The sequence below is a fragment of the Colletotrichum abscissum genome, assembly GCF_030869225.1.
Source record: "Colletotrichum abscissum strain IMI 504890 chromosome Unknown Scaffold_54.1, whole genome shotgun sequence".
Taxonomy (NCBI): domain Eukaryota; kingdom Fungi; phylum Ascomycota; class Sordariomycetes; order Glomerellales; family Glomerellaceae; genus Colletotrichum; species Colletotrichum abscissum.
Window position 1 is genome coordinate 1 of NW_026850476.1, and position 26,910 is coordinate 26,910.

At 53.1% G+C, this 26,910-nt stretch overlaps 8 protein-coding genes across 8 annotated transcripts; 3 read left to right on the forward strand and 5 right to left on the reverse strand.

Annotated features, from left to right (window-relative positions):
* Positions 1-43: 43 nt before the first annotated feature.
* Positions 44-1,545, reverse strand: CABS01_14401 (uncharacterized protein; the record flags this gene model as incomplete). The annotated part of the gene is made up of 2 exons (XM_060547740.1): positions 44-432; positions 507-1,545. 2 exons carry the CDS (start codon positions 1,543-1,545, stop codon positions 44-46), a joined length of 1,428 nt encoding a protein of 475 aa, XP_060393249.1.
* Positions 1,546-3,136: 1,591 nt separating this feature from the next.
* CABS01_14402 (uncharacterized protein) lies at positions 3,137-4,673 on the forward strand (the record flags this gene model as incomplete). Its single annotated transcript, XM_060547741.1, has 2 exons — positions 3,137-3,306; positions 3,362-4,673. The coding sequence occupies 2 exons, from the start codon at positions 3,137-3,139 to the stop codon at positions 4,671-4,673; spliced, it is 1,482 nt and encodes a 493-aa protein (XP_060393250.1).
* A 231-nt stretch (positions 4,674-4,904) lies between these two features.
* CABS01_14403 (uncharacterized protein) lies at positions 4,905-6,110 on the reverse strand (the record flags this gene model as incomplete). The annotated part of the gene is made up of 2 exons (XM_060547742.1): positions 4,905-5,847; positions 5,923-6,110. 2 exons carry the CDS (start codon positions 6,108-6,110, stop codon positions 4,905-4,907), a joined length of 1,131 nt encoding a protein of 376 aa, XP_060393251.1.
* A 1,878-nt stretch (positions 6,111-7,988) lies between these two features.
* On the reverse strand, positions 7,989-9,811 carry CABS01_14404 (major facilitator superfamily transporter; the record flags this gene model as incomplete). The annotated part of the gene is made up of 2 exons (XM_060547743.1): positions 7,989-9,310; positions 9,361-9,811. 2 exons carry the CDS (start codon positions 9,809-9,811, stop codon positions 7,989-7,991), a joined length of 1,773 nt encoding a protein of 590 aa, XP_060393252.1.
* Positions 9,812-11,500: 1,689 nt separating this feature from the next.
* On the reverse strand, positions 11,501-12,829 carry CABS01_14405 (La domain-containing protein; the record flags this gene model as incomplete). Its single annotated transcript, XM_060547744.1, has 3 exons — positions 11,501-11,648; positions 11,703-12,511; positions 12,572-12,829. 3 exons carry the CDS (start codon positions 12,827-12,829, stop codon positions 11,501-11,503), a joined length of 1,215 nt encoding a protein of 404 aa, XP_060393253.1.
* An 830-nt stretch (positions 12,830-13,659) lies between these two features.
* CABS01_14406 (S4 domain-containing protein) lies at positions 13,660-15,490 on the forward strand (the record flags this gene model as incomplete). Its single annotated transcript, XM_060547745.1, has 3 exons — positions 13,660-13,701; positions 13,856-14,407; positions 14,492-15,490. The coding sequence occupies 3 exons, from the start codon at positions 13,660-13,662 to the stop codon at positions 15,488-15,490; spliced, it is 1,593 nt and encodes a 530-aa protein (XP_060393254.1).
* Positions 15,491-16,237: 747 nt separating this feature from the next.
* CABS01_14407 (septin) lies at positions 16,238-17,694 on the reverse strand (the record flags this gene model as incomplete). Its single annotated transcript, XM_060547746.1, has 3 exons — positions 16,238-16,873; positions 16,923-17,389; positions 17,451-17,694. The coding sequence occupies 3 exons, from the start codon at positions 17,692-17,694 to the stop codon at positions 16,238-16,240; spliced, it is 1,347 nt and encodes a 448-aa protein (XP_060393255.1).
* Positions 17,695-24,319: 6,625 nt separating this feature from the next.
* CABS01_14408 (cytosolic phospholipase A2 zeta) lies at positions 24,320-26,832 on the forward strand (the record flags this gene model as incomplete). The annotated part of the gene is made up of 2 exons (XM_060547747.1): positions 24,320-24,787; positions 24,838-26,832. The coding sequence occupies 2 exons, from the start codon at positions 24,320-24,322 to the stop codon at positions 26,830-26,832; spliced, it is 2,463 nt and encodes an 820-aa protein (XP_060393256.1).
* Between the last annotated feature and the right edge of the window lie 78 nt (positions 26,833-26,910).

Below are 26,910 nucleotides of genomic sequence, written 5' to 3' on the forward strand. Positions count from 1 at the left end.
CTGAATGCCGAAAGAGAAGTTTTTGTTGAGTTCCAAAGACGGTCTATCGTGCCAGGGCGTTTCTTCCAATCCGGGAGGAAGATTTGTTTGTCAAGCAGTCATAGACAATTCCGTCGAGATGTAAAATAGACGCATCGGATGTATCGAAAGAGTACTCCCGTATCGTATCGTCAACAATACCGTAGAGGTGCCCGTCCATTGTTGTTGCAATGGCCGAAAATTTTGCGAGATTTCCCCCAGACTTTTCGAGTGTGATCTGGCTCATCGTCTCATTATGCTGACCGATGATACGGCCAGCCATCGTTCCGTCAGAGTTGAGAGACAAATAGATGGTGTCTAACCAGTTGCTTCGCATCGTGACAGCGAATTGAGGGGCTGCCGTCGACGATGATGAATCTTGGGATTGAAGGATGTTGTCTATTACGACAGGTTCTTTGGACACAGAGTCAGAGATTAGCCATAGTTTGATGAGTAAATGTCAATGGATTAAGCAGAGGGTACTTTACCTTTCACCCATGACTTGGTCTCTAAGTCGAGTCTGGCCTCTATCATACTGACCTCTGAATCTACCGTCCCCGGCCCCTTTGCTACCAGACTGACTTCATCAAGCACCGCGCCACCAAATTGTGCAATGATGGCAAGACTGGTATTCGTTGTCCAGTTGGGCATGAATTCTAATGGCTGAGGGTTGGCGTATGCGTTGGTGTCGTTGGCGACATAAACCTTCCCATTCAGCCCTTGGTATGCAATGAGCCGGTTTTGTCGTTCGGCGTTGCTATCCTTCCGCTCAGTCTCGTCTGGTAGTCGTTGAGTGAACGTTGCCGCAAGTTGTGAACCGGGCAAAGGGCCGATCCTGGCATCAACGACCGAACCGTCAGAATTCCATTGAGTACTCTCGCCTTCCTTGACGTCGTGTATGATTCCATCGGTTGCGACGTAAAATAGCCTAGTTTCGCCACAACCGTACCCTGCGCAGGCTACCGCTGCCATCGGAGCACCGCGAGGAATACTGATAGCGTTGGTTGTGGATTGGAACTTGAGAGTAAGATTAGTAGTCGCCCACTCCGTTGAAGGTTCCCGTAGGATCCGTGCGATCAGTGCCCCGGTAGCATCTTGGAAGAAAACCGTTCTTTGATCGATTCCCCCGCTTGTTCGGTTAGCTGCTGCAAGTCTCGAGGTACTTAGGATGCAATGCGAAGTACTCTTAGCAGTACTCCGACGACTAAGCACACCTCCAGCAACACCACCAGCGATGGCGCCAATAAGTATTACAAGGCTGGCAACCAGCACTATGATGAAGACTCGCCGCGAAAGGCCACAGATGGTATCTTTCCGCCCAGACTTGGTCGTTGAGTCGTCGTGTTGCTGGGGAAAGGGTTGGTCGTAGCCTTGCTGATCTTGCTTCTTGTATATGTCTGACGTTCGTTGAAGGTACCGACTCTCGGTATCCCAGGCATTTACTCCTTGATCATGATGTACCTCGAGTCCGGCCTCTGGTCGACGAGGATCTACCTCAAGGGTGCTATAAGTCTGCGCAGAGACCATTGGCACGACGGCGTGATATTTGCTGGGCTACTTTCGTTTTGGGAGCGTTATAGCTTGTGACATAACAGCAATTTGAGAACAAGAAAGAGTGAAAGTCCAGAAAAACAAGACGAGGGCGCACCTCTGGATTATGTGCAAGCCTATTCCATCATTCCCGGCGCCGAGATCGATCCCAACTATTTGTAATACTTTGCATGGGTGACAAGGCTCGGCCCAAATAGTATTGTCAGCTTCCGTTCCACAAGAGAGCACTTCAACTCCAGTGCTGCCTGTACCGTTTGACTGCATAAAGTTAATATTCGTGGGAATTACCTGATCAGCAGGCTACATAATGTCAATCATATCCATCTTAACTTCATATGAAACGACGGGGGCTGAAAAGATACTCCGCAACCTTGCCTCGTCACAATCAGGCTCGCCATTTTCAGGCGTTCTGCACCTGAACTGCTTCTTCCAGGAGTAAAGATCGTCCCAGCTGAACCTTTGTACCCTCAATCCTGCATCCATTTCATCCTTCTCTGAATCATAACGTATCAGAACGCCATAGTTGATCAGCAGGCTGGCGCATTTATGGAAATAAGGCGGTACACGCATCATTACCTGTAACACAGAAGAAGGCTGTGGTACTTCGCCCCCAGTAAACGAGGGTATCACGCATGCGGCAAGGCAAATAATGTTTCTCACGTCAGCCCGGACAAGAGCCGCCGGTGTTTAGTCTAAATAAGGACCTTTCCTAGGGTTAGAAGATATTGTAGTTGGTGGAAGCTAGTTACAGTCCAAGAATTCTTTTCTGTAATTTAAGTGATGAAATCAGGCTAGCATATAAATGACCGATCTGGATTTGGGATGAACATGCATAACCGGGGTTGATATCCGAGTTCCACTTATCGATGCGAAGTCTTTTTGTCCTAAACCAATGAAATGTGATAGAACCATCACCTGAAATCGAGGATGTTGGTTACAGGGGTGCGCGTCCATTTAGTCAAGAGGCCTACCCTTCCTAGGAAAAAGAGATCATGGATCAAAGGAAACAAAATAATGACAGTTGGGAGAAGAGCAAAGTCCATACGCAGTTACGAAAAAGCTTCTATCGGTAGCAAGAGTGTCATTGGACAAGTTTTAATGTTTCTGTTCAGATTGTGCATTCGTCTGAGAACTGGTCATCTAAATTGTGGAGGAAGGCCCGAGGGAGGTTCGCATCTCGGGCCGAGTCCGGCCTGGTATGGAGCGATACACCTTTGAAGTGACCAGGATGAAATCCCACCATGCAGAATCGCGCCAAATGTGACCAGATACACGGCCAACGGTCAAGTGCCCCCAATGATTGATGACTGCTATACTTCGACCGCACCTTTGATCAGATATGCGAAGTCCTTTTGTTCTTGGCCATCGAAGACGCGCCTAAATAGCTCTTAGTAGCTTCCATAACGCCAAGACGACCTTACTTTGCCAAGGGAGCGATTCTACTACTGCTCCTGCTTTATACCCTTCCCGAGCACCGAGCAAAAGCCACTGGGTCCTGTCAAGAAACTGGCTACACTAAAGTCATAAGTACTATTGAATGTACTAAACTGAACTTGTTTACCACGCTATGGGTACCCGGGGCGATGTTGAGACGCACTTAGTCACAGGGAAGACTTACGCCACAGAGGAAGTCTGGGACTGCCACCGTTCGATCATTACCAAGCTCTACCAGGATGATAGAAGGCCGTTGAAGCAAGTAAAGCTGATGATGGAGCGTGATTACAACTTTCATGCCACGTGAGCTTCGCCTGAGAGCACTGCATACGTATCAAGGAGCTAACGATATCTGAAGTGAAAGAATGTACAAGACTCGACTTCGTAGCTGGGGGCTCGAGAAGAAGCTCAAGGAGTCTGAGGCCTTGCATATAGCCCAGCTCAAAGGAGAGCGCGAAGCTATGGGAAAGAAAACAGAGTTCTACATTCGAAACCAGCGAGTCCATTGGGAAAGAGTTGCACGTTATTTGGAGAGACGTCCCGATTTGCGCCACAAGCTTTGTGCCTCCGCTAAGACTCCCGCTAATGCAGGCCTCGACATAATTTGCCGGACACCCTCGCCATCTCTTGAACTTCCCGCTTTCATAGGTGGGCCCCCTGAAGTACGGCTACCTGAAGAAATGCTACGGATCTTCAAGGGCTATTTTGAAGGGGGTTTGGAAGGCGGGTGGGCAATAGAGGAGGATATGATACATGGATTCGACGATGAGTTCGGCCAATTACGGGTCATTGAAATGCGTACCGATCTGGATAATGCAATTACCTTATTGGGGACGAACAAGCTAGAGGCTGCTTTTCGCGCCTTGAACAATGGCCTCGATTCGCTCGGCCACGCGATAAAAGAGCAAGACCCGCTTCTCTTTTACATCCTGTCCTACCGCGCCATGCAGCTTGGGCCTACGATATCTGTCCCTGTTGTTGCTTTCATCCACAAGATGCACGAGACGATATTGGGTCCTCAACACCCCCTTGCTCTTGTATGGAGCCGATTCAGGTGCCTGTCGCTTGAACTTCGTGCTACGACCCTCGGCATGATGGCTGGCAGTAGTGTTCAGCTTCTCAAAGGACAACAGGGGATCCTGAACAGAGTGGTAGCACTAGCTCTCGGCTCGACGTCAAATATTCTGGACAAACCGGGTGAGACAGACATAAGCCAGTTTGGCGAGCTCCTCACCAAGTACACCGCAGCCAGCGAAGCACACTTTGCAGAAGGAAATTACCAAAGCTCCTGTGAATGTCTCTCGGTAGTGGCCGGGATCTATTCATGGGGACAGGAATATGAGCTGGCAAAGGAAGAACTGGCACGCGCACACTCTCTGATTCAGGACAACAAAGGTAATCCCAAGAGACCATGGCTTCTTTTGGAGCTCTCTCACTACGAAGTCATGTCTCGGCTATGCTATCAGACTGGTTCGGTTGACGAGGCTGTCGCGTATGGGTGCAAGGCATATGAGCATGCAGCCGAGCATTTTCAGAGACAAGACAAGCACCAATCGCTGAGAGCCATACGGAACCTCATTGACCTCTATCACTCGGCTGGTCGAGAAGATGAAGCTGAGAAATGGTGCGACATACTGATTGCGAACATGTCAAGAAAGAGACAAGTTTAGACTATCTTAAATGTGGCGACTTGGATGCGTTGCTGTTGGAGCCACTATACAGATCACTGATGGAACGACTTAATCTTCATCTAGTTCCAGGCGTTCAGGGCACATCTCATTAAGGACACTGGAGGTGGGAAAATAGGCACAAGAATCCAATTTCATCAACGTATTGTTTATTCTTCAAATCTCAACTTCTAAGTCACTTCTAAGCTACGAACTATTCTCTTATTCTGTTTCCTAGCAGTCAGTGGCGTTGTAACCAGCAGCCAGAACCAACTTGTCAAAGTCGGCGGTGGCATCCACAAACGGGAATGTAGAACGGTTGCCCGCGACATCAAACTCATTGAGATCGTGGAAGTACTCGTGCGAGATGTAAATGCTGTTCTGAATCTGCACAGTTGCAGTCGGCGATCCCCACGTCGCGATATCAGTCGTCGAGTTGTCCATAACCTTGCCAATGTACTCTACCGAAGCGAAGCCATCCTTGGACGCCCACAGAGTGATGGCCTGCAGCCCGTTCTCAGAGCACAGCAGGACATCGCGGTTGTAGCGGGCCGGGTTCAGCAGACCGTCGCACTCGAGGTCGCTGGCGGTGTAGGAGCCGTCCGTGGGCCAGGTCATGCTGACGTTGGTGGGCGCCGGGCTGTACGAGCCAACGTCGAAGGAGAGAAAGGTGCCGAGGTAGGGGGCGGTGATGACGAGCTTGTTGGAGGCCTCGTGGAAGATGATGCCGAGGTACATGTACTTGCTGGATGAGCTCGGCTCGCCAATGTACCAGCTCGACAGTTTGCCGTCCTTGGTGATCTTGGCGATGGCGGGTACGTGGAAGACTGAGGGGACGTAGGTGTTGCCCTCCTTGTCCTCTGCAAAGTCTTGGTATCCTCCACCGGTTGAGTTTTCGATTGCCAGCTTGGACGTGAAGTCTGCCAGGTCGACCGTATATGCGGCGGAGTTTGTGTTTGTATCCCAGCGGATGACCTTGTTGCCGCCGGTCATGTTCGAGCCGGAAGTCACAAAGGGTTCTCCGCTGTTGGCGGAAATAAGGATGGACTGGGTTGTTGCGTCATAGTCAATGCCGGATACGTGGTAAGGGTCTACGCCGGTGATGCCGTCGAAAGAGAGGATGTCGTAGGTTGCCTTGTACGGGTCGTAGACAAGGACTGTAGAGTTGAAGTTGGCACTAAAGTTTGAGCGACCAGATTAGAATACGAAATGTGACGAGATCGGACGTCGGAGAGTTGCAATGCAACCATACCTTATATAGAGCTTGCAGTGAATGGGGTCCCAATCCAAATTCTCGGGATAAAGCTTATAGTTCTCGATCTCGAATGTACCGCTTACAGCTGCGCAGTTTGCAGTTTCTGCCAGCTTGAATGGGAACGCGGAGACAACAGATGCCAAGGCGGCAAGGCCTGTCAGGCCTGTTGAAAGAGTGGAATGCATCTCGAGAATTGCAATGAGTTTTTATGAACGAATGTATTGGCTTGAAGTCCTTGTTACGGTCGAAGTGAGAGTGAAGAAACCATAAACATGAAGATACGAGGCGAGAGTCTCTTGACCCTTTTATCATTCCTCTAATCGTCGCCGATGATCGCCTCCCCATTCCCACAAAGTGGCCGGTCAAGACCGTTGAACCAGTCAGTCCACTACTGGTGGAAGACTCGGGAAGCCCGTATAGTGACTTCATGGAGGCTTAACAGGCATACACCTGGAACGATCGTCTGTCAAATCCATCAGCTAAGCATTTCTTGGCAACCGCGCGGATGAGGGCGCCTATAAGAAGTCTACAAAACAGGTTGCTAAGCGGGTCTGAATGCTTGTTTGTTGGGTCAGGCCTGAGCCTAATCGTGTAAGTGAAGCATTTGCTGGAATAACCGCACGAAGTTTTCCTAATGCGGCGCGGAACGCCGCCCACATTCCGAGAACCTGTCAATAGGCCCTGAAGGTACACTAAAGTTGCATGGAAGGGGGCCTTAAAAGGGGCGCAAAAGGGGTCGTTTACGAGTCAGTCTTGCAATGGCATGGGCTATGCTCTCGTTGCTTTTTGGTAGAGCTTTTTTCTTTCGACTGCGCCCGCCCACCTCCCGACAACTCTTCTCGGTTAGACCGGATCGGCCCTTGGCTGTGGTATTTCGATTCCCAGATACTCAACTTCATCGGGTGGTCAAAGGCGAGTGTCTCAAGCTTCGCTTGCAGAAAACTTGACATTGTTCAAACCCACTCGTCGTACGATCCTTCGGGTTGCTAACTAACTCCTACGTCATCATAGTTTATAAGGCAAACTTGCCCTGAAATTGCCGCAGTGGAAGACCGACACATCCCACTTGACCTTGGAAGTGAAGAGCCAAAGCCCAACAGCATCTCATCCCAAGATGTGACTGATCTATACCTTTTTGCGTTATCGGCCCTCAAAGCCTCTTCGCCATTTCAATGACCGGTATGGATTCGGCTAATCAGAAATCGGATCAGTGCGGTCGATGAGCTCGAATCTTCGGCTTGTTGAGTCAGCGGCGCAGCCTGTGCCTTGCTTCCGTTGCCCGGCCCGGCACGGAGGGTCCCCGTCGCAAATTGATGGCCGGCTTTCATCGTCGGATCGCCGGATTATCGCGATCCACCTTAGGTCCATACATACATGAGAAACTCAGACGGTCTTCAACCTTGAATCATCTAAGAGGCTCGGCCTCCGGTTCCACCAAGTCGGCCGTTTCTGTGTATATCTCTCTCATATCTTGGTGCTTTGCCTCTCTCTAGTCCATGTCCTCTGTAATGCTCCAACTTGCAGACATGGGATCCTTCCCAATGTCATAATCGTCGAGAAAGATGCCCAGTCCTAGCTCTCGGCCGAAGACCACCAAAATGGTCAACACAATAGGATACCAGTGATGACCGTACGCTTTTTAAAGTGTATTATGAGGAGTAGAAAGCTTTGGTTGTGATAGTGGTAGTAGCTGTGAATAGGAACAATAGAAACAGAGCGAAGGTATTGAGCGGCAACTGTTGTGTCACCATTTTAGCCAGTCTTGCCTTGGAGCAAGTAGAGAGGCAGCAAATGGACTTTTCAATTGCGGGCAATGATTTGCAGGCTCAAACAATATTAGACATAGACATCAAAGCCAGCCTTACTTGAGGTTTACTATTGATAGCGCTTGTATTTGTTTGCCGTCCAGGCGCTTGGTTATGAGGTCCTGTACTGATCACATAAAATTATTCTTGCGAGATGAACAATAGGATAAAGTGATTAAGTACGTCAATGATCGAAAAGGCTACAGGTATCAGTCTATGACATGGCTTTACATATATCTCAACTCCAATGGGTATCACTCAGCCAGCAGCGTACTGACTCTTCTTCCTCAACCTCGGTCCAAACTTCCAAAGCAACAGCGGGCCAGGCCACCCGATAACAACACCCAACAGCGCAAGCAGCGTGTTACCCCAGCCATAATCCAACTTGTTGTACAAACTCGGCGCAAACAAGGGGAACCCGAACCCAGCCAAACTTCTCAATACCGTCGCCGCCGCGACGGCACTAGCAGCATACCGCGTGTACGTATCTACCAGGAAGCCCTGAATGCACTGGAACCCGATAATCACGCCGGCGCTGAACAGCGTCGCGCCAATATTGGGCCAGATCCAGTGCGTGTGGTACTGCGACGTCCAGCCGTAGATGATGAGACCCATCGGCACGAGCACAGCGCCGGGAATCATCATCGGCACGCGGAACTCGGGGCGTCCCGGTCCGCCGTCGGGAACGTAGCGGCGCTTGAGGGCGGCGTAAATGCGGTCCTGGAGCGGGGCACACGTTTGCGCGCCGATGAAGAAGCCGAGACCGAGGGAGATGTAGTTGAGGCCGCTGATGCCGACGGATTCGCCGTACTCGCCCGTCCAGAGGGTGGGGAAGGTCGAGAGCACGAGGTACATGAGCCCGTAGAGGTACATCATGTAAAGGGCGAGACACTGGACCAGAGGCTGCGTGCCGAGAAGGCGGAAGGGCCGGGTGAAGGCGATGCCGAGGGTTCGCGTGATGGTGCGGTCCGGGTGGTCAAAGTCGGTGTGCAGCGCCGTGTTGCCCGTCTCCTTGATGAGGCGCTTCTTCCTCCGCGTGAGGAGCACCGGCGCGAAGGTCTCCTGCAGGACGAAGAAGCCGATGGACTGGATGACGGCCGTGAGGATGGTGGTGCTGTAGAAGATCCAGCGCCACGTCGTATTCTGGGTGATGAAGCCGCCGGCGATGGGGCCGATGGCCGGGCCCAGGAGCGGCATGAGAGAGTAGATGCTAATTGCCTTGCCACGCTGTTCAGCTTCGAATAAGTCGCCTAGGACGCCGCCACCGATAGCTAGGGGTGCTGAGCCGCCGAGGCCTGCAAGGAAGCGGAAGGCGATCATCTGGCTCTTTGTCTGGGCGAGACCGCATCCGAGGTTGAAGAACATGTAGAAGAGGTTCGTGAGCTGGAGGACGATGACACGGCCGTAGAGCTCTGACAAAGGACCCCATGCTAGCGGTCCTACGGCGTAGGCGAGAACGAAGATGGACAGGGCGAGGGCCTTCTCGAAGGAACTCGTGATGTTGAGGTCGGATCCGATGGCCTCCAGAGCGGGTGCAACCATGGATGAGGAGACTGGCGAGAGCAGTGTGAAGCATGATACTGTACACTTGTTAGTAGTCGTTAGGTTAGCGACTAGGAACTTAGCTTACTGCAAAAGACTGCGGCCCATTTCCTCTTCATGGACCATTGCTTTGGGTTTCCAGGGTCGTTCGGACCATCCCATGTCACGAGGTTCGGGTCTCGAGCGGTTCTCGTCGTCGGGGTCTTCTCGAGATCGAGTTCTTCGCCGCGTTCCAAGTCTCGTCTGTTCTCGATACCATCTCTTACTTCAGACACCGTCCTCGATAGGGATCTTGACCTCGAGCTCCGTACGCCGTGGAGGACGCTTGCGCTGTGTTCTGAGTTGCTGTCGCTGTCGTCTGATGATGACGAGTGCCGTGAAGAGCCTGTCTGCTTTTCCTCAACTTGCTTCTCAGACGCTGCGGTGATGTGCCTCTCGACCTGCTGTCTCAGCGTCGTGCGCTGGGGGTTTGCGGATCGATCCTCCTCATCGTATGAGCCTTGTTGGATTGAGTGTGGCGAGTTGCTTGAGTCCGCCATCTCCTTGATAAGTTATGTGAATGCTATAGCTACACTGGCTTCTGTGAGCATGCCAGGCCAGTCACCTTGGCGTGGATTGAATACTGTTATGAGAGAAAGATTCAATGACGTATGTAAGTGAGTAGTAGTAGCAGTAGTGGTTATTAGTAGGTGAGGTAGTGTAGAAGTAAATAACAAAGAGGCTCAACTCGAAGCAAACCAGTTCCAGACGACCGGAAACACGCCCCAATTAAATAAAAAGCAGAACAGCTGCCAGCATCAGAAAGGAGGGCAAAGGAATGAATCATTGGCATTAAAATCTCTTAACACCGGGGACGCCCTAACGTGTTCCCCAGAAGGCGGCCCGCCGCACATCGCTTCTCCATCGGCGCGTGCCCGCACTTGCGGCTTCGGGAAGGTGGTCGTTCTGCCGGGCATGCTTATTAGCTTCGTTTTATCCAATGACGTCCGTCGGCAGGTCAGCATAAGATATGTGTGACTACTAGCAGCCCAAGAGACCGCAGGCACACAGCTCAACTCAACGGCCGAGAGATGCGTTGGGGGCGAGAGCCGTCTCCTTGTGCCCCATGACGCCGTTTGAAGCGGCACTAGGCACAGATATCCCCGAGGTCTGAAGGCTGAATGGACTCAGCCGCTTCCATTCTCTCTTGTTTTTCGGGTACCTGGACCCAGCTGTCTTTGCTCCCGGTGGGCGTGTAGAATTTTTTGGCATTGAAACCAGGTAAAACTGGGTGCATCAGTTAGTCAAGTTACTCAAAGCGGATATAGAGAACCACAAACGCCGTGGTCTAAGTGGGCGCAACGTAAAGAAAACTGACTAGGAGCTGACAAGATGTGAGTCCGGATTTTGCCTCCGCCTCCGTAATCCATTCGTCTGGACGTCTCTTTGGTGAGGTTCGGAGCTTGGAGAGGCCCCAGCACGGCACACGGTGCCGAATCGGCAGCGATCCAGGGTCGCTGACGTTCGGATGACCGCTCTTGTTGGCTGGTATGGGTTTACGATGGAGCTAACCATCTCCACACGCGTCCTGCTTGTCGGCTTCGGCTGTCACAGCGTGCAACCTTTTCGGCGTCAGGACTGTGACGGCGAAGATACTCGGGCGCCTCAGATTTTTGCGGTCTCGGCCATTGTCCGTAACCTATGCATAGATACGGAAACCCTGAGTAGCTGCACAGGGTAGAATGTTGATCCCTTCAAAAACAACTAGTCCTCCGGCTGTAACTAGACGATGTGAGAGTGCATTGCTGGCATTGCAGTAGCTACCTTACCGTCTTGGCCAAGCTATACCGCAGCACGAGCAGGTGATCGCCCCAGCATGGCGCTCACTGATTAGATCGGTCCGATAAAGGCAATAGTTGTTCAAAGTGGTCAGAAATATTTTGATTGAACTAGATTGTGTCTCAACAGAGAACTGCACATCTGCTGGTGAGTAGGTCCATTCTTGCAGTTGCATTGTTGCAGACAAGAGACACTGCCGAGTAAGGTCACATGCTCATGCTATTCGTAACAACCAGACCTCTAAACCAGTAATACCTTAAGTCAAGTCCCATGAACGCCATAGACCGTGTGCCTCGTTTATCAACGGGCAGGAGAGCCAAAAAATCGAGTCCGATAAAAGTTGCTTTTGGAAGTGGTATCTTGTTTCAGAGGAATCCGAGGTGTAATGAGGGGGCTTCCATCTCATTACCCTATGCGGCGACGTCGGTCTTGGTGTCGACCTTCTTCGCTTCAGGCTGGGCGGCGCCGTCCTCCTCGCGTCCGCGCTTGCCGTTGCTGTTCTTGTCTTCCGCGACGGCCTCACCGTTGCCGTTCGTAGCCTGGATGGTAGGCTTGCCACTGTGAGACTGGTCAGTACTGCTGTTTCTTTTGTGCAGATGCGGTGATACATACGCGTTGCGGTCGTTGGTGACCTCGTTGGGATCCCTACGGTTCTCTCGGTTGTCACGTCCACCACGGCCACCACGGCGGTCACCACCACGGCCACGGCCGCGTCCACCGCGTCCGCCCCTGCCACCCCTGAAGCCGTTCTTCTGGTCGTGGTCGCGGCGCTGCTTCCAGTCGTCGTTTCCAAAGTTACCGCCACGGCCACCTCTGCCGCGACCACCGCGGCCACCGCGGCTATCACCCTCCTTGCCCTCGAAGAATCGGCGGGAGGTGTTGGGCTCGAGCTTGCCGGCGAGGATGAGAGCGGACTTCTCCTTCACGTAGTCAATCTTGGGCATCATCTTCAGGTCGTGTTCCTTCCACTTGGGCTTGGGGTCCAGAGCGAGGAACTTCTGAGCCGCCTCCTCGTCGGGGAACTCGACAAAGACGGAGCCCTTGAAGAGCTTCTCGTTGGTGCGGCGGAGACGAACGGAGTTGATGGGTCCATACTGCTGGAAGAAGGACTCGAGGTCGAATTGGGTAGTAGGCTCCTCATCTCCGAATCCCTTGACGTAGACGCAGCGGGCGTTGAACTTGTCGTTACCAGAGGTGTAAGCCTGCTTGCGCTGGATAGTCTCCTCGCCCTCCTCGCCAGCAATGTCGACCTGCGTGCTCTCCTTCAACGCAGCGACGACAGCAGAGTAGGGCTGGAAGCGGCGCATGCGCTTGAAGTTGGTGATGGTCTTAAGGGGGATAGGCTTGTTGTCGAATCCTCCAACAAGCTCCCACAAGAACTTGTCGTGGGGAAGGTTGCTGTCCGACAGGTAGAACTCGACCTTTAGTCAATCACGTTAGTCAATCGGTCAGTTGGAGCGCCTCAGATTGGGGCGTCTTACCTGCTTGCGGATCTCAACAGGATCGTCTGTCTCCTTGAGGAGAGAGGGGTCAAACTTGACATTGTTGGCGTGGGTCTTCTGGTCGATCTGGGCGGTCGTTTTGATGATGTCGGCCTCCTTTGCCTCGGACTCGGCGGGCTTGATCTCGGGCTTCTCCTCGGCCGTAGCAGTCTCCTGAACCTGTGCAGGCTCCTCGACCGTGACGGGCGCCTCGGCGGCAACAGCCTCGATGGGCTTGGTCTCCTCGGCGGCGCTCATCGTAGGGCGAGTCGGGTTGTGAATTGGGAAGTATTGGATGGTCTGTAAAGTAAGAATGTGGTCAATGATAGGTTCTTGATCGCAATTAGATGTTGATTGTTGCGCGACAAAGGTGAGTAACACAACGCCGGCCTCGGGAAGAAGTCAAGGTCGGCAGTATTTATTATGTGGCGGGGTAAGGTAGGCAACCACAAAGAGTCAGAGGGGAAAGTGAGTAATCCGGAGAAAGCTTACATTGTAAAAATCAGTCAATGCAATTCGACAACTGTATTATGGGCTGAGAGTTCTTCGTGAAGTGTGTCTTGCCTCTCAGAATTTAGACAGGAAACGGAGAAAGGCGATAGTTCTTGGTCAAGCGGGAATGGCAGAAAAAAAAAAGTCCCCCGTTTCTCCAGTGGTGAGGATTTTGCGACCAGAATTCGCATGCACGAGCGAGAGCTCCAGTTTCTGCCGCGGCGGCTTGCGCGCAATTGAGGCTCACCGCCCGCAGCTCGACTCCACTTGTCGAGGTGGGGAGATTGAAAAAATCAACCACACGGGTGGCTGCGAATGCGACATAGGTACGGGAGGCTGGGTACGTACTGCGATAACCCCAGTCCTCATAAAGCCTCGAAAAACTACGAACTTAGGTAAGCAATATTTTCCTACCTATCTTCGCACGTGACGACGTGACAGCTCTCACAGGAGGTCAGAAGGAGTACGTACCGACAACCGGGACATGCCGTTCCATAACCAAAATTTCCGTCTCTGCGTCGTCGTATCGTGCTCCTGAAGCTGTCGCTATCCCTCCAGCTCCAAGTTCGCGACCAGCCAGCCCCAATTAGCCCAAGATGAGAGGTAGAAAGCCAAGGTGGTATAACTTGGCGAAGCCAGTAAGCTATCCCTCCATTCTTTTCCATTGAGCCTCGGCGTCAATCGCATTCTGCTTTTCCCCTGAAATCGCCCTGGGCAACTTTCATCGCATGACGTTGAAACCAACTATGGATGGACTGAAGCTAACCATCACCACCTTTTCTCCTCGAATAGAAGATTCGTCAGTCATGGAATAAGTACAATCTTTTCAACCTCGCCACATTCAAGTTGAAACGAAACCGAACCTCGAGAACCTTCTTCCAGCAGAAATGGACAGCCAAGTCAATGACCCGTGGCTACCACGGCGCCCACGTCAAGGAGGCGGAATGGTCACGCAACTTCTCCCGCCGCCTCTTCTCCGCCGTCGATATGCCGCCTGAGTACCTCGCCAAGCACGACGGATCAGAGCACTCGGCCGGCCGCGGTTCCGGTCTGCACGCCGAGCCGGGGTCAGAGGACCTCACGCCAACCGCATACCATTTCTCTAAGCTCGAAGAAGCCAGGCAACGGAGAGAAGCTGACAACAGATTTGCAAGAGTCAAAGCTGATCCTCAGACCGAGATGCTTGCCCGTCCCGTCCGGGAAATGACGCCCTACATGCAAATGGCTTTCGCCCCCCTCGAGCGGAGGCTGGACGTTGCCATCTTCCGCGCAATGTTCGCCAGCAGTACGCTCCAGGCAAAACAGTTCTGCACACACGGCGCCGTCAAGGTCAACGGCAAAGTCGTGAGTGATCCCATGTCTTCCCAGCCCATATACACAAGATCCAACCATCGGTATACGGCAGACACCTAATCCATCCGTTTCTAGATGCGCTACGGTGCCTACAAGCTCAACCCCGGCGACATGTTCCAGGTCGATGTCGACAATGTTCTCTTCGCTACCGGCCGGGCCAAGACCCCCAATCACGCACTCTGGCTCGCTGGCAAAGACTATCAATCCCTGAACGACGCCGGCAAACCCAACAAATCCGCGGCTAAAGAGGGCGCGTCAGAACAGGAATCTGGCGACGCAGCACTCGAGGCTGCCGAAGTCGATGCCGCCGTCGAAGAAGTTGACGCCGCCGCAGAAAGCGGCGAGGCCGCCACCGAAGCAGCACAAGCAGCGGCCGATGGGGAGGAGGGAAGCCAGCTCTCTGAGGAAGAAAAGTCCAAGCAGCTCCAAAAGCAGCTCAAGTCGCTTGTCCGCTCAGTCAAGACCTTCCTCAGCGACAAAGACGGCCTCAAACCCAGCAAGAAGCGCCAGCTTCGCACCTTCATGGCCGAAGCCAAGCGCGTCCTCTCCACCTCGGGCCGCGTGACAGACGACGCCGTCGCCACACTCGACCACGAGGGCGTGATGAACAACCTCACCGCCCTGCTCAAGGACTTCAAGCTCGAGGGCAACAAGGTCGAGGCTGTCGCCTCCCCGGAAGCAGAGGGTCAGGAACAAGCGGCCGACCACTCCAAGCCGACGAGCGCCAAAGAAAAGGCAGAGACCGAGGCGGTCACGGACCTTATCTCCTCAAAGGACGTCCGCAACGCGCTCAGCGGCCTCAGCAAGGCCGAGCAGAGCGCCTTTGCCGAGCTTCTGCGCAAGCATGCCGAGAACCCCATTGACGAGTCTAAGCCCTACTGGACCCCCTGGCAGCCGCGCCGCTACATGTCGCCCTTTGCCTTCATCCCGCGCTACCTCGAGGTGAACCAGAACATTTGCGCCGCCGTCTACCTCCGTCACCCTGTCGCACGGCGCGGTCTGGCCGAGGTGCCCACACCCTTCACCTACGAGACGAACCAATTGGCGTTCAACTGGTACCTGAGGAGGGGCTGAGCGGTGTATGTAAAGATATGGGCGTTGTGCGTGGTAGTAGTCGTGGTGCAGTAGAGGAGATGGCCGTTGGAAAGATCAGACGGCAGTGTACAACAGGACATGGATCCCCAAAACTTGTAGGACTGCATGTAAAAAGGTGTAGACGTAGTCGTCTATGTACATCATCAATTGAAGAGAAATCAAGCATATTATTATACAACTACATTATGCACTGATTTCAGACTTTGATGGAGTAAGGGGCTTATTGCCTCAACGCCCATCCATCCCTGACATATCATACTATATATCCCTTTCGGGGCACCAGTCACACGAAAAGAACCATGATCTATAAATCGACGACTAGTAATCGAGTTCAGACCTATTGCTGAGAGGAAACACTTCACAGGAGTAGGCACTTTGGACAAGGTCTAGGGAATCATCATTTCGAAGCACTGTAACTAAGCTGACAAAGAGAAGCAATGACTCCTCGTTCCTTTCGCGTCTTTCCCTCCTTAATCTGCATCAAGCCCCCTGCGTGACTGCTTCGTAAAGGCTTTTGATGATGCTGGGATTCCGTTAAGTGATTAGATGAGGGTGTGTGATTAAAAGAGGTCCAGAAAAAGGGGGTGATAAGAAAGAACATGAAGAGAATCGACAAAGAGGCGCGGTGTGCTGGTATTGTATGGGCATCATTGGTACTTAGACATGGGTCGTGGAAAGAAGAATGCGAGCAACGTGTGGCGTCAAGAGACCAAAGAAGGAGGCATCTTAACGGAGTGAGAAGCCCTTCCGCTTGCCTTCCTTCTCGATGGGCCGGCCGCTCTCGACTCGTTGCTTCTTCTCCTCGAGCTCCATGCGTTGGCGCTCCAATTGCTCCTTCATCTCTCTGTGGCGGGAGTAGAGCTCCTCTTCGCTCTGCTTCAGCTTGCTCTCCTTCTCGGCAACCTTTTGCTGGAAGACCATCTTCATCTCGGCCTCCATCTTGGCAAGCTTCTGCTCGTGCAGGGCGCGCTCCTCCTCCTGCTTGACAGCGGGGTTGACCTCCTTGAAAACGCTGGGGTCTTGCGACACGCCCATGCCAATGAGCTTGTCGGTACGGTAGTTCTCGTACAGGCTGTTGTTGGTGTGCTCCTTGAGCTCCTCCATGTGCGTCCGAATGAGCATCTGGCGGAGCTTGACAAAGTCGCAGTGCTCCTCGTTGTCGACCTCGATGACACCCCAGGGGTAGCTACGTCCGCGGACCTTGCGGCCGTCGGCGTTGGTGATCTCGTTAGTCGCACCAACGACGGCGAAGGGAACCTTTGACATGATCTCGTTGTTCTCGGCGATGGTCTCCTCATCGTCAAGCTCGTAGCGCGGGCCCTCGAAGATTTGGATACCGTGGTGCTTGATGTCGGAGAGGATCTGGAAGGATTTAGTGGCTGACACGAATTACTGTACAAACTTTACTTACTCTGGACTTGAAGTTGGCAATCTCCTCGTCGGTCAGGGTATCGGCCTTGGCGATGACGGGAATCAAATTGACCTTGGTGTGAAGGCGGCGCATGACCTCGATGTCAAGGGGCTTGAGGGAGTGACCAGTGGGCTGGATAAAGAACACGCAGGCGTGGATACGGTTGTCGACGATGTTCATGCGGTTGACCTTGTTCTCGGCGTCGAGGTAGGCGTCGTAACGCTGCTCAATGTTGTCGACAATCGGGCGCCAGGACTCATCGTTGTTGACGAAGTCGCCGAATCCAGGGGTGTCGACCACGGTCAAGCGAAGGCGGACGCCAGCCTCCTCGATGTCGGCGCTGATGGACTGAATGGTAACCGTCTTCGGGATGATGTCCAAGCTAGGGCCCTTGCGCTCCTTGGGAGGGTAGAGAGAAGTGTTGAAGAGAGTGTTGACTAGGGTCGACTTTCCGAGTCCAGATTCACCTGGGTTGAACATTGTTAACGGATATTCCACGTCATGGAAGCAAACGGTAAAATAACATACCAACAACCATCACGTTGAAGTTGAAGCCCTTGCGGACACTCTTGCGGTGCCATTGGTTAGGCAGGTTGGCAAAGCCGACATAGCCAGTAAGCTTGCGGCGAACAATGTTCCTAAGATCACTGGAAGGAGCCGAAGGGGCACCGCCAGCTTGGTAGGAGTCAGATGAGGGCTCTTCGACAGGGGGCGAAGTGGGCGCCGAGGGCGGCGGGGAGGTAGCAGGAGAACCTTCGTCAGCTGCGTACATGTCAGTGATGATTCTTCTCCAGAGATTGAAATTTGGCAAATCGGCAAGGCAGTGGCGAGAACAAGATGATCTGGGCTGTCCAATTTCGAGATGCGAAGGGGTATGCCGTCTTTCGTTTCTTGCCCGACTGTTGTCCCCCACCGACACGTCGCTGGGCTATGCTATCGAGTGCTGGGAGCCAGGGAAAGCACTCAAGATATATTCAGAAGAGCGTCGAGCGAGAGTGAATGGCTGGTTATTTGGGAATGGTCGTGTACAGTTTCCCGCGTAGCAGATGGTCGTTACGGTCTGATCCTCGTATTGCCTTGCCGGTCCTGGTTCGTGGATCATGAGATTTCGAGCTGCTTACCCATTGCGAATATCGGGGGAGTTGTCTTGGAGATGTTTGTCTCAAGAAAAATATCAGGATCTAAAGAATAGAAAGGATGTGTTAGCTTGGTTGTGATGTTAGGCAGAATACTGCTGGAAAGGAGGAAAAGGCTGGCCCAGGAGATGGGACGACGCAAGTGGTGATGGGGTTGTGGTGTTGCGCAATGGCAAGATGATGCCAGCTGGCTGAGTGAAGGAGAGAAAGGGAGTAGTTGTTTGGCCGGTTTGTTTCCTCGGCCGAATCTTGGACGATAGGAGAAGTATGGGAAGAGAGACGAGGGAAGATTCACATACCTGGACGTCTACAAAGCAGTCGCGTGTCAAGGAGCGTCGCAGATGGGTAACGAACGATAGAAGAGGAGAAAAGTGGTTGTGAGAGTCTGGCGACAGACAATTGGACCTCTCGGTACCGAAAGAGGAGATGGCGAAATGCTCGAGGGCAAAGTTGATGATGGGGCCGAAGAGAAGAATCACAACCTCAAGGGAGAGAAAGGTGTGGTGTGGTAGTTACGAAGTAAGGTAGAGAAGGAGAGGTGTAGGGTGAGGTAGGTAGTAGGTTCCTCGATGAACGTACGTTTTGGGGGTGGGAAGGGGAAATTTAGGGTGCAACGGGGACAAGAAAGATTTGGCTGTGTGACCCCGTTTCCTGACGACGGTCGGTGCTCCCTTTACGGTTCACCTCAGGAAAAACGTACCGTACCACTCTTTTCAAGCAGCGCGTTACATTCTGCTTGCCTGCTCTCTCCCTACGCTCAGTATTAGGTACCTAGGTAGGGACACTACGCATACAAAGTACACGTACGGCTACAGAGGACAGCCACTGGGAAGGGATGGAACCTGGGAACCGAGGGTGCTGCTTGCCCGCCGCTACGAGGTGCAGATACAGGGGACCAGCATGCCTGATGGGGGACGGAAGATGGTGTTGGGCCTACGGAGTACTGGGCCACGGTGCATGATGGACGGGGAAGAAGCACGTTGCTGTCCCCTTCCTCTCCAAGCAAAAGGGGGTTGAGGTGGACTAATCCCGGTTGGGCTAGATTGGTTTGGGTGGATCCCGAGTAAGGGTGGTGGATGGAGCAGGAGAATTAGAGACCGGGGTCGCCCTTAACGGCGCGACGTGATTGGTCATGGGACGGTGGTCGTAATGAAGCATCAGAAAAAAAAAACCGCCAAAAGGAGCATCTGGAGATTGGGGACAGGAACGACAGACATTGAAATTCAACACAGACAAGGTAAGATTTGCACTACTTATTTTTATTCTTTCTGGCTGTCAGTGTCTGTATCTATCCAGTCCCTGTCCCGCTGTTCAAAAGCCTCATCATCTTTGTCAGGCTGGACTACCTCAAGTATCACTTTCCATCTCAAAAGCCACAGCACAGAGAGGACCCCTTGTTCCTGCCCGACGCTTGGGCGATTTACGATGATTTTCCAACTGGCATCTTCTCCACTCAGAAACAAAGTAGAGTGCCAGCTGTTTGCCGGCCAGGCCACGGGGACAGCACGGAAGGAGAAACAACCTGGGGCTGTGTTTGAGCACCGCTACCTCGCATCCAGCACACAGTATTCAATGTGAACACTTGAAGGGGTCAACTATCCACCCATGCCCAAAGGCCAAGGAAAGTCCACGTGAGATGATTGCATCACGACCTTGACAGGTGTCCCGAGGAAATGAAACAAGTTGAGTTTTTTGCCGTCCCGGACTGTTGGCCTTGTCTGGATTCCCGCGTGCTTGTGCGATAAGGTACTGTCAACAATGCACGCAAGCTGCAAAGTGCTTGCGTACTCGGCTTCCTTTCTCCAAAAAAGTCAAAACTTGGGACGAATATGAGACTGGCAGGTATTACTTAACCATGTTGTACTTGAGCAGATCCTATCCCTACGCAGCGATTGTGTGTGCCACGGCCTGCAGAACGATATTACTGTTGCGGTACGGAGTACAGATTATAGCAGCAAGCAGCAGTCTCAAGCTCTGGTTAGGTGTTCGTGACCGATCTGATTGCATTGAAGGCCGGGAAAGCAGGAATCCGACCTCCAATTTCCACGTCTCATCCATGATCCATGGGATGAAGAAAGGCACGCCCGTGGCCCAACAGCGCCTGTGCCCAGACAGCGGAACCAGAGACAGCGCCAAAGCCAGTATCAGTCAGTAATAATAACGGAGCCACCAGGAACCAGCACGGCCTGGCAAAAAAGGCATGGGCCACCGTGGATCCCGCCGTGTGAGGATGGACTGAGATGGAATGGGGCCAAATGGGAAATGGGAGGAAGCCATCCACCCATTCTTGTCTATGGCATCCTGGTCACAATTCAGACCTGGACACGCTGGGGCAGATGAACAACTTGCGCCTCAGGCACACACGGCACAATCCAAATTTGGGCGACCCCCAATCTCATTCTCAGATACGTATGTACTTGGGTACTTAAGGCCCACCCGGCCCTCAAGGAACGGGAAAAAAGACGTTCCGACACACGGGCCGTCTTCTGACACTGACTTCACAGGCTTCACCCCAGCTTCTCCCTTGCCTTCTGCTATGCCCTGCTGTCGCTGCAGGCTTCACACCCCCTTCATCCTCTTGGCCACTTTTACCTGCAGCGAGACCCCGTGGACCTGCAGGAGTAGTCCCTGGACCCGGGCCACACCTGATGGCCCTCTCTTTACGACTCTTTCGCTCGTTTCCCCCCGGGACTTGCCAGTCACTTGTCCCGAAGAAACCTAGAGCAACACACCCCATCGTCTGCCGAAAGGTGCCCCGGCTGCTATACTACATTAGCTGCGTTCTCTTCAGCCACTTCGAAGCATCCACATCACCGCCCACGGCCTCTTCATGAATCTGTCCATCCAGAGGGTGTCATTCGGCCACAGTTGCAGGTACGAGGTCGCGCTGGAGGGGGTTAAAGAATACTTCGTGGCCAAATAGCTGTCGACGGCCAATCGTGCCTATGGCATGCCGAAAAAGAAGCGGACCGACCACCTACCATGGAGACTATGCAAGCTGCGTCACCACCTCATCAGCTATGGTCCAACACGTCGCGGGATTGCTCGACCAGTGAAGCGACAAGTTTGCAGTGTGGCATGTTGAATTTTTGCTATTCAGCCACCCAACCAAGATAAGGCACGGGATGCAGGTCTGGCAGCCAGCCTTGCCGTGTCTCGGGTCTGACTTGTCTTGCCCCCAAACTCCCTGCGTCGGACAAATCGCTGATCTGCCTCACGCAGATCCTGCAGCAAAAACCAGACGGTGGCAGAGAGAGGCAAACGTGGGAAGATGATTTTAAGGCACAGAAACCGCCGGCAAACACCATTGACGCCCGCCACTTCAATTTGCCGGACCAAGCCACACTTCCCAATATCTCCTACGCTGTTAACAGCAGACCAGGAGGGCGTTCCGCCTCCTTATTGTCGAGTCGGATAACCCACCTCTTGCACTTGTGAGGCATTCTCCTCGTCGCTCTGAACTTGGCGGTGCTTTCATGGTAACTTCGATATCATGAAGTGACGCCTCGCCTTGCGTTCGGAACCTCTGCAGCCCCAAGTCGAGCTAGCAGAATCGCCGAATCCCATGGCCGTAACTTATAGACGCATCAGAGGCGTGACGTGAATTTCGACATAAGTCGCAAGAAAGCTCTGCCTTGATTCTAGAGGTCTTAACCCGTGGGATGCCGCATCTCGGCCTCCGAGAACAGCGATCTCTTGTCAATCCAGAACGAAAGGGTAGTTTTTGACCAGGGCTTTTCTCTGGCGTAAAATCTTCGCTTGCAAAACTTGAAATAGATCAGTCTACAGCTGCAAGAACTTCAAGGAGACATGGATGTAAGATTTGACGTCCTTCCCCGTTCATGGAGTTCCGGCCCCGAAGTGAAATAGCCGGCTCTCAAACACCCGCATTTGTGGGGCTCTGCCCCAATACCTTTGATGCGTGCTCCGCCTCGGTCCAAGTTCAATACGCCTGTCACCAAGACTTGAGCATCTCTCACCGAGCAATAAGGTGAATATGATTCTTGGCAATCACATGGATATCATCTGTGATTCCACAACACAATATCGTGTTCTAGCTATTACTCTAGTGAGAGGATAAGTCATCGAACCAAGTAAGAGATGTGTAACTCCATCGGCAAGGGTTCGAGACATGCCTTGGTCTGGCACAGTCACTGGAACAATTTGTGTCAATGCCAGGTCACGTCTCAAGTGACCGTTTACATTGTCTCTACACCTCCTCCTCGATGTGAAGGACACCCAAGCTGGACGCGTTGTGTAGCAAGATATCTATGGCCCGCTCTGACTGGTAGGCATTAGACAGAGAGATGGTTCGGAACGTCTATACTATACTATGTAGAGATTTCTCTCAGGAGTATGTAGTCCTTTGTAATACCATTTTTGCGTTGTCGGGTCTGGGCATACTCACTCACCCAGCAGAGGTTATAGTCTAGGAATCTGCACCCTAATCCACGATTCCTCCTACCTGTCATAGAGCTTCTAGTCAAAGTTACGGTGAACAATTCTTGTCCCTTCACCCAATGCCGCTATTCCAACAGTCAATCTTCCGAAGTGTCACGCCGACTTCCCCTAGCAGTTGACATCGTTCAGAGAACCGCTTGAGACCTTTGGTCTTCGAGGAGATTGGACCCTCGCATGATATCCAGTCTAATAGTGTGCATGGTAGACTGAGGTGTTCAAGTTGCGTTCATAAATACATACGACGGTCATTGGCTTGCATAAATCCCGGGTTCGTATATAGATCTAATGCCTAGAGCAAAGGCAAGGCGAGGTGCAGAAGTTGAGCGATTCCCTTGACCATAGTGATCCAGGTCATCATGAAGATGAGATGCTGCCGCAAAGAGTCGGTAGTGGCTCATGGGTGCCGCGACAGATGGATTGCGATCTATCAGCAAAGGGTGGTCTACCCAGGATTCATCAAAACAACCGATCGGTTTGAAACAGCCTGTATCTCCGTGAGGTTCTTACTGTTGAGTCTTGCGGCACAGACACGGCTTGGGATTACGTAGATTCCCATCAGTCAGTCTCCATGTTTGCAGCAGTTGCATACCTGGGTGGGAACTGTTTAGTGATAATGTACTCGAAGCAACATACATGACGTTGATGATCCCATTGCTGATAAAAATTCGTGATGCTGATTAGATATGGCGCAAGCTTCATTTTTCGAACGTTGGCCCATTCATTTGAAGAGTCGAAGTTATGTCACAAGATTGTAAGCCATCATGAGTCGAACTATCGGACCACGACGTCCGGACTTAAGGGTTAGGTTTGGCGTCTTTGATCGACAAGATTCATCTTGGCATATGGCTTGGATGAACTCCTTCAATAGAGTTGTGAGATTCTCTCAAACTTGTGGCTGACGACAACAGCCCAGTTCAGACTTCAATCTCTAAGAAAAGCAGACATTCAAACGAGCAGTGGCATCATTCTTGAGCCGGGTCGTAAGAAATTATCCCGAACTGCTAGAAGATTCTCCATGGCGTCCTCCAACCGATCATCAGTGTGATGGAGTCGTCTGAAGAGGCTCCGAGGTTCTAGACTCACCCGAACGATGAGCCGTGACACTACAGACATGTCATCGTCACATGGGAAGCGGCAGAGGCCGGGTGGGCCAAGGGAAAACCTGGCGCCACAGAGTGGCCAGAGCGGCGGCCGGGTCCACCAGTTCAATTGGCGAATGAACCCGCCCGGAGCTTTCTCAACGGACGGTGGAGATTTAGGGGCATAGAAAGGTACTTTCTTCAGCGATATATTTACGCCAAGATAAGAGTATCGGTCTAACTCACCGATGGAGGCCCCCTTGCAGTTCCCTGCTTGAGATCCACCAATCCCAATCGTGCCTCAATGATGTCAGGAGCAGACCAGGGTCGGGAAAGAGCGAGAGAGAAAGTTGTTGAGCTAAGCTCGCTGTCATTGCCTCGCGCTTTGCGCTTAATTCATCTTCGGTGCTCTTTCCCCGGAGTAGCCGCGGCCATCTTGATCTCTAGTTTTTCTCTTCTCCTTCTCATCCGTAGCACCGGACAGTTTAGTTGTTGGATCGAAAATGAAGACCACGAATTTGCCGGAACCGTAAAACCGTCGAGATTCCTGAGCAAGTTAGGACGATAGCAATCACCACCAACACCACCAATATCCCACTCTACGCCACGACACCACACCCAATTCACAACTGATCAACGTTAGAATAACCAACACCACCGTTCATTTCTGGCTCATCCAGCTAGTCATGTCCCACGACTTCAGCCGCCTAATATCGCCAAGATGAGATTATTCGCGCCGTATTCCCGCGACGCCATGCGCCGGGGTGCGAGATCCTTTCACCACAGCGTGACTGTCGGCCGCATTAGAACTCACGGCCTCCTTGTTCACAGGAGGCCTACGCTGTCCCGTCAGTCGCGGCACGGCTTCTTTACGGCGAGGGAGAAGGTCCCGCCCAAGAAGACGTCGATTCCGGTCGCCATCTTTGCCGTCGGCCTGGTGATTTGGGCGCTCTACCCGTCTGATGAGTTTGAGCGGTTATCCCTGGCTGAGAATGAGAGGAGGAAGGGAGTCCGCAGCAATGCGGCAAGCACAAAGTCTGATCAGGCGGCGTGGTACAACTTTGCCCTCAAGTTTGAGACCTTGTCCGACTCTGCCGACGTCGAATGGACTGCCGACAAGATTGTTGGGTTCATCCTACCGGAATGGTCCAGGTTGGTCCCCGGATACATCCGGAAGCTCCAGAGAGAGGTGGGTTTTGCTGAATATATTGAACAATTACTATCGACTAACACCATTAGCTATCCATGGCACCTGGATCTCTGGCAGATGAGATTTGGCGAGAAGCCCATGACCCCTTTATTAACCCCGAAGTGCAATATTCCGCCAAGGTCAGGGTCTCCAATGATCTATGTGATGAGGAAAAAGAGTTCCTGGCAAGGCGGAAGCGAGTCACTACCATGGCGTTAGCCAAGTACCTCGACATCGACGAGAGGGATGTTCATCCGGACGATGTCCCTACCATTGCCATGTGCGGCTCCGGAGGTGGTTTGAGGGCCCTTGTTGCCGGCACCGGTTCTATGCTCGCCGCAGACGAAGATGGGCTGTTCGACTGTGTCACGTACACTTCTGGTGTAAGCGGTTCATGTTGGCTGCAGGCCCTCTACCACTCTTCCATCTCAGAGGGCAGTCTTCCCAAGGTTCTGCAGCACCTCAAGGCCCGCGCTGGCATCCACATCGCCTATCCGCCCGTGGCATTCCAGACTCTTCTTTCAGCACCGACGAGCAAGTATCTCCTTAGTGGTCTTGTCGAGAAGCTCAAGGGCGACCCGCGCGCGGACTTTGGGCTGGTTGACGTCTACGGCCTTCTGTTGGCGACGAGATTCTTGGTTCCCAAAGGCGAGCTGGAAGTGAGCGATCGGGATTTCAAGCTGTCCAACCAACGAGAGTACATCAAATATGGCCAGAATCCGCTACCCATTTACACGGCCGTCCGACACGAGATCCCCGATGTCGACATTGACGGAAGCGGGACAGTGCCGTCCACCTCGGACGCGGCGAAAGAAGTCGCCAAGAAGGAAGCCTGGTTCCAGTGGTTCGAGATCACGCCATACGAGTTCTTTTGTGAGGAGTTCTCCGCCGGCATACCGACTTGGGCCATGGGCCGACGCTTCAAGAACGGCGTCGACGTGCCTCCCGAGGAAGGCTTCCATCTCCCAGAGACCCGCATGCCGTTCCTACTCGGCGTCTTTGGGAGCGCTTTCTGCGCGACCCTGAGCCACTATTACAATGAGATCAAACCCCTCGTGCAGAGCCTTGCTGGGTTCGGCGCCCTGGACGGCATGATCTCGGGCTACAACGAGGACCTCAGCAAGGTCCATCCAATCGATCCCGGCACCGTCGCAAACTTTGCCTACGGTATGGAAGACAAGCTGCCCAAGACAGCCCCGAAAAGCACCTACAACACCGAATACATCCAGCTCATGGACGCCGGCATGTCCAACAACCTCCCCATCTACCCGCTCCTCCGCCCCGGCCGCGACGTCGATGTCGTCGTCGCCTTTGACGCCTCCGCAGACATCAAGACGGACAACTGGCTCGCCGTCGCCGACGGCTACGCCCGCCAGCGCGGCATCAAAGGCTGGCCCGTCGGCGTCGGTTGGCCCAAGGCAAGCGAGTCCCCGAAAGAGGTTCGCGATGAGCTCTCGGAAGCCCAGGCCGCGTCCGCGCAGGAGGCGAACCAGAAGCTCCGCGAGGCTAAGGTGCACCAGCGCGAGCACCAGGACAAAGAGGGCCACCGCAAGCCGGACGAGGACACGAAGAGCGGGCAGGCGGCCAAGTTCACGCCCGGCGACGAGGAGTCGGGCGAGCTGGGGTACTGCACCGTCTGGGTCGGCACGACGCAGGAGCGGTCGTCGTCTGAGACGCCGCCGCCGTCCAAGGCGATTACCGAGTCCAACTCGTGGCAGCTCATGGAGCCCGACGCGGGCATCGCCATCATCTACCTGCCGTACCTCGCCAACCCCAAGGCGCCCGGCATCAACCCCGGCACGACGGATTACCTGAGCACGTGGAACTTTGTCTACACGCCTGATCAGATTGAAAAGGTGGCTGCGTTGGCGAGGGCTAATTACGCCGAGGGACGGGAGCAGATTCGCGGGACGGTAAGGGCCGTCTACGAGCGCAAGAAGAAGCTCAGACTGGAGAGGGAGGCGGGGATCAAGAAGGATCGGTACCGGAGCTTGGTGAGGCGAGGAATGGCGCACAAGCTGGGCGAGGGCGACCAGTTTAGTTGAATTGGCGGATTATAGAGTTGCTGGAATGAAGATACCCGAGAAGGTGGAGGACTCCTGATTGAAGGATGGCGTAGGTTA